The following is an 11,016-nucleotide window of genomic DNA, read 5'->3' as shown; positions in this document are numbered from 1 at the left end:
ATATTATTACTTTGATGACAAGTTTACATGTTTCATATAAATTGTAAAGTGTAGAGATGTATTGCAATTTTATACAATTCTAATGACTATGAATAGCAAAACAATATTTTTTTATATAAGATACCATCTTGTAAAATGTAATGTCTTTTTTTGCCTGTTTCAAGATGTAATGTATTAAATGTCTGTTGTTTTAAAGTGTATATATGGAAACTGTACATGTATTCTAATTAAATATTTTAAATGTATTCCTTAATTAAAAATAAAGAATCCAGTTTTAAGGCGAATGGAGTTCATTTTCTGCAGGGCTTGTTAATTTAAAAAAAAGTCCAGTTCCCCTTGCAATCTTAGATAAAGATCTGGAGTTCAGTGAGAACAAAAGGACCTTTCATGGAAGCTTACCTGTTCATGTTCAAGACTGTCGCTCAAATGCAGGGTTTACATAGTTCTCACTGGGAACAGCATTCTGTGGTTTTAATCAAACATGCAAAATCTTTTTTCTAGAAACATTTAAATTCATATATTGGTTGTAGTTTATAATAAAATCACGTTTTTTTAACTAAATTGTTCACAACAGAAACACTGCACCAAAACACAGCAATAGTAATACCAAAGATACATTTACTTAAAAAGATAAATCTCAACATAGATGATAAGTTGATCATATTTTTCTGTTAGATTTTTCTGACTCGAAAGCTAGTCAAAGCTTTTTCTTTACCAGTAGAACGACAATCAGTAAGCACAGGACAAAGGGTTTATTGGGCACCAAATGCTTTTATTACCTCACCACAGACTTCATTCAGGCTGCTTCAGAGGGCCAGTCTCATGCTGCTCATACACTTCCAGTCCAGCAGCTAAGCAAACACGGGCCTCTGTCTCTGGACCCTCATTGGTCCGGACAGGCTTGAAAGCCTCCATTGAGCCAGTCAGGAGGAATTTGGGGTACTAATGCCACTCAGGAGGAGGAATTTTTGTGATTCTGGTAAACAGCTGAGCTCTCACTTTGCGAGCTCTGCCCTCCTCCTCTTCTCTCTGGATTCTACAGTACTGTGTTGAACTGCATGAACTAACAAGCCACTTTGATATTATTCCACTTATCAATCATGCCTTTGGAGAACTTGTTTGGATCAAAGGGGAGGCTGGTGCTGAGCACTCTCCTTGTTTGTGCTGTCATCCTCGAGTTAGGTAAGTGATTTGATTCACTTCAGTTCTCTGAACATGTGTTCCTAGAATCACTAAGGAGGGAACATTTCTGTTGCCCTTAGGCATAATGGCCTACTCTAGGAGTTTACATGTTGTAAAAACCATTGATCCACCATGATGCCATTTGGCACATCGAGATAAAACTGTTATCCCTTGATTCGTATAATTAACAATTGCCGGTATCCTTATTGAGCAATTGTGGTATAGTGGTGAGCACATGTTTTCCAAGCAATAAACCAAGGTTTGATTCCCGGTCAATGTAACATTTTCTCGAAATGTCCTTGCTGGGAATCAATTAAGGTATCTAATCTTATTTGTGGACTATTCTTGCTTCATTTACTGTGTATACTGTGTAGCTTATTGTCAAGAAGAGGCCCAACAACAGAAGATTAATCCAGGAAGGAAGCCAAAGCCGAGCATTACCAAACTTGGGAGGTCAACAAACAAATCGCCCAGAGCTGTAACAGCCAAACCAAAGATCAAAACTACAGCCCCGGCACAGACCTTCCTCACACAGGTAGGAAACAGCACGAATGGTGTCCAAGGATCGTTCAGTAAAACACAGATAAATGACTGCATCAGTGTATACAGTAACTATGTGTTTTCATATCTGACACATAAAGGTGCTAAACAGAGGGAAGTTTAAAAAGGTGGTAGACAGTATAAGTGTGCAGTCAGGAGACACCTTGGAGCTGAGGTGCAGGGGCAAACCTGTGCAGTGGAGCGTACCAAAGTACCTGGAGGAGGATGATGAGGGAAGGCTCAGGTCAGCTAAGCAGCAAATACATAATAAATATTAATGCAATTATCCTCCTAAGTCAGTACGTTTTCTGACTGTCCTCTTTTGGCTCTGCAGTATGGTCCAACAGGAGCGATATGGCGTCCTGACGTTGGTTAACACAACAGGTGCAGACACAGGGGAGTTCAGCTGTTATCCGATGTACTGTGAAGACACAGACTGCAGGAAGGAGTATGACAAAGCTGTCAAAGTATTTGTCTTCTTTCCAGGTACAGTGAATTTTAATTGATTCTGACACATACAATTCTCACAACTGCCCCTGCTTTATTTGACTGCTACTCGTCACGTTATCTTGTCTTGAATCGGACATCTTCTCACGGTTCCAATCAGATCCACAAGAACTATTTGTCCCGTCGGCTGACTACTACGAGGCGATCCAGCTGAGAACCAACTGGCCTACTCTCCTCCCCTGCCAGGTGACTTCACCCCAGGCCAAAGTGACTCTGCACCGGGAGTTTCCTCCAGTTGAGGTGGAATTTGATGGGACAGAGATCTCCTTTAACGTCAAGAGGGGCTTCACCATTCATCGCCCCCGGCCTCATCATGCTGGAGCCTTGTTCTGTGTCGCCAGTCTGGGCAACCTGAGGCAGAGCTCCACCAAGTACATGCTCATCTATGTTAACTGTGAGTGCTTCCGCACAGTCCAAAACCTTAACTGTGAATTCATTTGCACCAGAAAGGAAGGCAGGCAAATGTTGTCCAATATATTTGTACATTTAAAGATAATTGCAACCATGAGCTACAGAGAGTCCCAAGTCCATCTAACTTGCCTGATGGGGCAGTAAGTAACAAGCACTAAAATTATGGTCAAATTATTACAAAAGCCATAATCACAAAAATTGATAAACAATGATTTTGATAAACACTTTTTGTAAAGTTTTATAAAGCGAACACCCAAACATATTTGGTTACTCCTATTCTACGGTAAGGAACTGCAACTTTTCTTGTTTTACAGAATGTATGTAATACTCTTTCAATACTTACCCATTTACTCTTTGCACATTGTCTTTTATGTAGCTTGTCTAACTCCGATAACCTCAACTGTTCATACACAAACTATACATTGCCTTTACTTCAGCTGACACTAAAACTAAATAAAATCCTCAGTTCAAACAAGTGAACTGGCATTAATTTCTATTGCGATTTTAATTTCCAGACCATTTTGTTCAAATATACTTCTACTTGTACATGAAACCTCTTTTCTGCAATCTTGTTGTCAGATGATAGGCGACTTCAGTCAGTGCTAATACTTCAATTAACACTTGAACTTTATTCAGCACTTCTATTTTAACTACTCATTCAACATTTTTAAACCTATGTATTTTTTCTTCCTGCCATTTCAGTATTCTATCTTTTAAGAACAACATTTTCAGCAGTACTTCCACAATACATTTTCATTTCTGAGCTAAAAGTAACTATTTGTATGGCACTTGTTGCTGACTGTCTCTTTTTACAAACTTGTAAACTAAGATTTTCTCTAGAAAAACTGATAAAACAGGCAGAACATGCAGGGAGTAATACTCAGTTTCATTAGTCAGCATTTTGTTAATTGTTGTTCGGTTACTTATCACTGATAAAACTTACTTACATTCCACGTTTTGCCATCAGACCCCATGGCTCCCCCTGCTCCAGTGATCCAGGCCTCGTCCAGCTCAGTGACTGCGGGGGAGAATCTGCGTGTCAGCTGCTCTGTGGTGGGGGAGCAGGACGTGGCTGTGGAGTTCACCTGGGATTACCCAGGACAGCAGGTCAGACACTCAGGAAGACAGTCATCATTACAATATTTTTGATTTAAAACGATAGTTACGTCTGTAACTACGGTTCTATGAGTCCCGGTTGACTGCCAGAGGCGGTGCTTTAGCACTGGATATGTCCATCGCGCGCATGCGCCGTACGAGTACCAATAACAACAAAGTCACCTGTGACCCACGTGACACCGGCTATATCAGCTGGTGTCATCAGAGGATCTGTTCCCAGAATCTTCTCGCGAGCACACAAGGATTCTTCATGACAGGAAACTCTGGCGGTCATCCGGGACTCATATAACCGTACTTACAGACGTAACTATCGTTCTATTTCGTCCATACTGACCGCCAGAGGCGGTGCTTTAGCACTGGATGACTTATACCAACCATGTCATGAAGAAACCAAATACTCACCTAGCTGGAAGCAGCGGAGCTTGGCAACAGGACCACGCCCAAAGGATGGGGGGTGACGACATTGACCCGGTAGAACCTGGAGAATGTGCCAGAAGATGCCCAAGACGCCGCGGCGCAGATGGTCTCCAGGGGCACTCCTCTCAGGGCGGCCCAAGACGTTGAGACGCTCCTTGTAGAGTGGCATCTCACCCCTGATGGCAGGGGGCGGCCACTGGCGGAGATGATAGGGCATCCAGCACTAGGGGCAGGTCCCAAGTATAGGTCCCAAGCCGGGGCCCTTGGGGTGCTAGGGGGACGCTGCCGTAGAGCCCCTCTTAGAAAGAGGGACACCAACCTGTGGCGCCCCACTGTGGCGCCATCGACTCCGACATGTCGGGCAGAGATAGTGGAGTGAGAACGTCCACTATCCAGAAGGGACTGCAGGAACTCTAAAACGGTGGCCACGGAGCAATGTCCCGGATTCTCAGCCTTACTCAAACACCAGTGGGAGAAGAGCTTCCATTTGCACTCATACTGTGCTTGAGTGGACGGAGCTCTGGCATTCAGGATAGTTTCCCTGACAGATGCCGTGAAACCGCTCAACAGTGGGTTGGGCCCTGCAGAGGCCAAACCCAGAGCTGAAGGCGGTGAGGGTCGGGATGCCAAATCTGACCCTTGAGCTGTGACAGAAGGTCCTTCCTGTCGGGGAGACACCATGGTGGGCTGCAGCAGAGACTACGCAGCAGTTGGAACCAGACTCTCCCCAGCCAGCGGGGGGCGACCAGAAGGAGCCTGTGCCCCTGAGTAAGGACCCTCTGAAGCGTCTGAAGTATCAGAGGCAGCGGCGGGAAGGCATACAGGAGAGCGTCCGGCCAGTCGTGCGCCTGACCCATCGTGCTGGTCACCTCTGTCCAGGAGAACCAGAGGGGGCAGTGCCTCGACTCTTCCGAGGCAAAGAGGTCCACCTCGGCCCTGCCGAAAAGGCTTCAGATTGTCTCCACCACTTCTGGGTGAAGCCTCCACTCCCCTGGTGGAGGTTTGTGCCGAGAGAGGAAATCTGCCACCTGATTTCGGTCTCCTGGTAGAAAGACTGCTCGCAGGCTGGCCAAGCGGGGAGACGCCCAAGACAAGAGGCTCTGTGAAACCCGGAGCAGCTGTGCGGACCTCGTGGTTGATCGGGGAAACCTCGGACATGTTGTCCGAACGAACAAGCATATGCCTGTCCGTCAGTTGGGGTAAAAAGTGCCTGAGCGCAAGCAGCACAACGCGAAGCTCTAGCACGTTGATGTGATATTGATATGCACCTTCCTGGGCGGACCACAGACCCTGAACAGTCTAGCACATTGATGTGATATGCACCTTCCTGGGCGGACCACAGACCCTGAACAGTCCTGCCCTGCCACACCGCACCCCACCCTGAGAGACATGCATCTACAGTGGGATGGGATGGCGCCCATGGGATGGCGCCCATGGGCACGCCCATCAGAAGATAGGCCCTGTTTCTCCAGCGTGACAGAGAGTGAAGGCACTGGTGCGACACCCTGACCTTCCTGTGCCTATGCCACTTGGCGTCCAAGTGAAGGCTGTTCAGCCACATCTGCAAAGGGCGCAGCGACAGCAGACCTAAGGGCACAACGGCTGAGGCAGCAGTCAGTCTGCCCAAGAGCCGGAGTAACTGCATGTAAGGCACACTCTTGCCCAGCCTGAAGATGGGGAAAAGGTGGGAAATGTCGTCCACGCGACGAGGTGTCAGGTAGGCCCTCATGGCGACCAAATCTAGGACAAACCCCAGGTAAGTGACCCGTTGGGAGGGGACCAGGCAGCTCTTCCCGGTGTTTACTGTCAGGCCCAACCGGGCTACGTGACATAAGAGGTGCGCCGTATCCTGGGCCACTTAGGACCGGGACGGCGCACAAACCAGCCAGTTGTCTAGGTACGGCAGGACCTTCATGCCCTGTGCCTGCAGGGGTGCGAGAGCTTCCGCCACGACCCTGGTAAACACCCTTGGAGAGAGGGAGAGACCGAAGGGAAGTACCCGGAACTGATAATGCTGCTTCAACGCTTCTGCCCATTCACTTTGAATGGGGTGACGTCACGCCTCGCCGAACTGCATTGTGGGAGCAAAGCGTAGCTTTTCTCGCGGTGCTCGCTGCAAAAGTAGAGCAATATTCTACTTTTGATGCTTCGACGGAGGCGTCAGCCAATCGAATCATATGCCAGTACAAGCTCTAGCCAATCAAACCGCGTGTTTGTGTGTCTGGGGCGGGAGATTCATGTGATTGGTTGTTGGTCAAGTTTCAGCCCCCGCCGGCAAGCGACAACGCACGCCGCCGTGTGTAGGGGCCGTTAGGCTGAGCCGCGCTACTGCTACTAGCTAAACAAGAGGACACGACAAAAGCTGGAACTCAAGATGCTAATGATAGCTTGGTGCAACGCCGCGCTATCAGAAAAGTACAGAGAGCGCAACAAGGGCAACTCCTGGGAGAGGGGGCGGAAACGCTGCCGTCACCAGAAAGTTCAAGCCAGGTAGCAACCAAGACAGAAATCAGGACAACCTAGCTGGGAGAGGGAGTGGAAACACTGCCGTCACCGACCAAGCCGACACCAACCTGTCCGTTGAAGTTTTCTGATCCAGCTCCTGGAGGACGGGTAACCCCGCGGCTCCGACTGGATCAGTCGCGAAGCTGCACGCAGCCAGCTGGATGCAGAGAAATCCTTAAATCAAACGTTCCAACTGAACGCTGTAGGCTACAATATTGTAAATTGTAAATTGCGCTGGCCCTGACCAATTTGCCGCCCTAGGCAAGATTTTAGCTGGCAGACACTCACTATGATTCGCGCGTGCACGGTTGTGGCATGACCACCAAAACAGAAAGATATTGACACAAGATGTGTGCAACTGTATTTAGCTTCCTATCCATTTGAACATGATTTAAGTGGAGGGGGACCTCACCTCCTCTAGGGGGGTCCGGGGGCATGCACCCCCGGGAAGACTTTTTTTTTTAATATTGAAGTTAAAAGCATCAATCTGGTGCACTTTGAGAGCAACATTAGGAGATATATGGATACATCTCTCAACACCCATATGAAACAGAACTGTAAGCAGATTTTCTTTTTCTTTATGGATATTTTACAAATCACTCCCCTTTCAAACTGTATTCTTGTTTATTAATAACAACTTTTTTGTACTGTCAGTATTTTATACCTGTTTTTCACCTATTCTCTTTTTTTTATAACTATAATGATCATATAGAGGTGTGCCTTTACCTCACTGAGCTGAGGTTATCAGAGCCTCTCAGTCTTTCAGGAGAGAGCTCTCTAAAGCTCTTACCCCCGCGGCCGCTTACAATGTAAATTCCAATGTTAATAAAAGCACACAGAAGCTGTGTACGTTTTTTGGGAGTTTGATTTATTTTAAATGAATACAAATACAAAATTAAAACCTATAATTGCACACTAAAACCATTATTTCAAAAAAAGAACAATTTCACATAAACCTCTGGTTTTTACTGGTACTGGGGCAGTTCAACTTGATTTGGGGGGGGGGTTGTGCCATAGTTTATGGGCGCTGTACGCAATGCGTAGTTCTGTTAGTATAAGATAATAAGATGTACTTTGTTGATCCAAAATCGGGAAATTGTTACATTTCTAATCTTTTTTATTTATTTTTATTTTCGGCGCCCCCTATGGGTTGATGCCCTTAGCATTCGCCTATACTGCCTATGCCGAGGGCCGGCCCTGGCCACGGTATCCTCGTGCAGCGAGAAGATGAAAGGAACAGATCCTCTGATGACACCAGCTGATATAGCCGGTGTCACGTGGGTCACAGGTGACTTTGTTGTTATTGGTACTCGTACGGCGCATGCGCGCGATGGACATATCCAGTGCTAAAGCACCGCCTCTGGCGGTCAGTAGGGACGAAATAGAACTCTACAATATGGCATACTTGCTATACTATACATTTTAGTTATGTACATCCTATGTCATAATCTTTGTATTTATTGCTTGTCTAGTACTAGTTAAGAGGCCTCTGACCTATGGACTACAGAGCATCCAGCTATCTATTGATCATTTATTAAAAATGTTCTGGTTTATCGTGTTGTTTGCAGATTGGGAGGCCTCTGTACACTCAGGACAGCATCAGTCCAGTGGGTGGAGGAGCGGCCCGACAGCAGTCCCAGTCTGTCCTCCTGGTCGATGAGGTGCGGGACGTGGACCAGGGAACATACACCTGCACCGCCCAGAACCTGCAAGGAGCCAAATCAGTTTCTACTACTGTTAAAGTGGTGCCCAAAGCAAAACCTAAGAAACAAAAACCATAAAAACTAGATGAGACGGTGGAGATCAGGAGCACCATTTTGCTTTGTCAAAAGTACTGAACCGTATTCAATCAGTCACATATCAATATATAAATGCAACAAACATCATATTCTCTTTCTATTGCTGTAAACACACTGAAGCCTACAAATTAAGAGACATTTTGTTGTTTAGATTTAGATGAATGTAAAGCGTTGTGCATTAAGCAGATTGTGTTTTTTAAGTTTTATATACACATTGTTACCTGTCTTTTTCTACTTTTTCTTATTGTGCATAACCCTGCCTTTTTATTCATATAAAATAAAAATAAACATTATTATTATTGAGTTATGAGTATTTTCTGTGTGTGAGAAATGGTATCAATAAACATAGCTTGATTCTAATTTCATAATAGAATAATGTAAAAATGTTCATACACCAAGAAACACTGTCGTTTATCTTGAAAATCTGAAATTATTGGTCAGTTAGTCGTCAAATGGACAAACACATTGTTTGCCATTTTAACAAACAAACATGTTCTCATTCTAGCTTCCTAAATGGGATTTCTTCAGTTTTATATTTTGCACGTTTACTATATTTAGGTTTCTGATTATTGTTCAGGCTTAACAAGACATGTGATGGCACAAGACTTGTGGTGCACATTTTTCAGTAATTGATCATTAAAATAATAGTGAGTGGCAGCCTTGCAGAAACTGTAATGATATTTTCCTCAGAGGAATACTGTAAATAGCAATTAGACAGTTATTACTATTTTAGGGGGCATAGTGGCAACAGTTTGATGTTGGGGCCCTGTTGACCCCCACCATTGACCTTGTGGTAGTGCTCATCGAGTATGTTGCACACAGCACACATAGGGCAGCTTCATTATGTGCTCGGAGACCAACCAGCACTATGAAAGAACATTAAAAAAAAAAGCAATAATTCTACACAGACTGAGGTTATTTGTGTGTCCAAGTTAGTGTGTAATAAACAATATACATCCATATGTACCATGTGAGCATATTTCACAGGCGAAAGCACAACAAAGGGCTGCTTGTTAGCAAATGTGTAGGGGCGCTATAGTTTCAAGTTTCAGTTTCAAGGCTTTATTGTCATTGAAATAAAAAAAAACGTAGGTCACAGGCTCCTCCATCAGTGCAACAGATAGGCTATAGGACATAGAACAAATCTAACAGATAAAATAGTGCAAGAGAATGTTTTATTATGTGCAAGTTAATACAAATAAAATAGAATATAATAGAAATAGTGCAAGAAGAGTCTATGCACAAGTACATGGAATTATTATTAGGCTAGATAAATAATCTAGAAGTGCAAACAGATGAATGTTTATGGATGTTATTAAAAAGGTTCAGGTGTTTAATAGTATAAAGAATCATTTAGCTTGCACCAATTAAGACACCTTAAACAAAAAATTGTTTCACAAGTCCTGAGAAATGTGGAAAAAACCTCCAGGATTTAACATGCTAAGGCTATCAATCAGCATCAAGCAATTTCAATAGGTCCTGCACTATGACTCTGTCAGTTATTGATTGATTGATTGAAAAGTGTATTAACAGCTTGTATATTGGGTACAGTACAGTACAGCTCAAAACATACAATTGTTAAGGGGATGCAGACCAGAGAAAGACTTTCGTCTTGTTTACATCAGGGTCCCCCATTTCCAATTCATCATATCATTTAAGACATATAAGACATATTTGACATGTGGCTTATTTACAATTTACATACAGGTGGTTTTTTACATACAGATTGCTTATTTACAATTTTCATTTTAGATTTCGTTCTAATACATCCTAACCGGACATTTAAGACATACCAAGTCTACAGATATACAGTTAGTAACAGAGTCTAAAATGCGAGTATATACATAGATGGGGGGGGAAGCTGTCCATTGAACGACAGGTTGAGATTTGTACCATTACCGGGGCCAGTTTTGCAATGCTCTCCCCCGAAGGTGCTCTTTAAGAGAGGTTTTGAAGGTAAGTATAGTTTTACTTTCCTTTACAGTTGTGGGAAGAGCGTTCCACCTTGATGTGGCATAATTGCGAAACGTGTATTCCCCCTTTTTTGTGCCAAATCTGGGTTTCACATGATTTGTGGAGCTCCCTCTGGTGTTATGATCATGGTATTCCTTGACCTTTGGGAAGAATTTTGACATGTACATGGGTACCATAGAGGTGTAGTGGATCTTGTAGACCAGGCCCATTGCAAGTAGCTGTACTCTGTCGTCTACTCTAAGCCATCCTAGGTTGTCAAAGTGGGCAGAGGTGAGGTGGGTTCTAGATGAAAGGTCAAGCAATAGTCTGACCAGTTTATTTTTGCGATGTTTGAAGTTTTATTTTTAGCGCCTTGGAGGTGCTATGGTACCATGACGTGCAAGCATAGTCATAGTACCCTTGAATGAGTGCTCCTGCCAGAGTTTTCAGGGTGTTTTTGTTTACCAGAGAGGAGATCCGGTATAGGAATCTAGTTCTTTGATTTACTTTTTTTATTACATTGGATGCCATTTTGTCACAGGAGAGGTTTGCCTCAAGAATAGATCCTAGGTATGTAATTTCCTTC

At 44.2% G+C, this 11,016-nt stretch overlaps 1 protein-coding gene across 1 annotated transcript; it reads left to right on the top strand.

Moving 5' to 3' along the window:
* The first annotated feature begins 967 nt into the window (after positions 1-967).
* LOC117556928 (platelet-derived growth factor receptor-like protein) lies at positions 968-8,748 on the top strand. The gene is made up of 7 exons (XM_034232531.1): positions 968-1,182; positions 1,557-1,717; positions 1,824-1,966; positions 2,057-2,208; positions 2,330-2,623; positions 3,608-3,747; positions 8,247-8,748. Exons 1-7 carry the CDS (start codon positions 1,101-1,103, stop codon positions 8,457-8,459), a joined length of 1,185 nt encoding a protein of 394 aa, XP_034088422.1. The 5' UTR covers positions 968-1,100; the 3' UTR covers positions 8,460-8,748.
* The last annotated feature ends 2,268 nt before the right edge of the window (positions 8,749-11,016 follow it).

Source organism: Gymnodraco acuticeps, unplaced genomic scaffold (assembly GCF_902827175.1).
Source record: "Gymnodraco acuticeps unplaced genomic scaffold, fGymAcu1.1, whole genome shotgun sequence".
NCBI classification, from domain to species: Eukaryota; Metazoa; Chordata; class Actinopteri; order Perciformes; family Bathydraconidae; genus Gymnodraco; species Gymnodraco acuticeps.
The sequence above is the reverse complement of the archived record's forward strand: the minus strand, read 5'-3'. Positions and strand labels throughout refer to the sequence as shown.

Coding starts and splice junctions, on each gene's coding strand:
- LOC117556928 (XM_034232531.1), top strand. CDS start 1,101: ATGCCTTTGGAGAACTTGTTTGGATCAAAGGGGAGGCTGGTGCTGAGC. Junction 2,209..2,329: donor AGTATTTGTCTTCTTTCCAG/GTACAGTGAATT, acceptor GGTTCCAATCAG/ATCCACAAGAACTATTTGTC. Junction 3,748..8,246: donor GGGATTACCCAGGACAGCAG/GTCAGACACTCA, acceptor TGTTGTTTGCAG/ATTGGGAGGCCTCTGTACAC.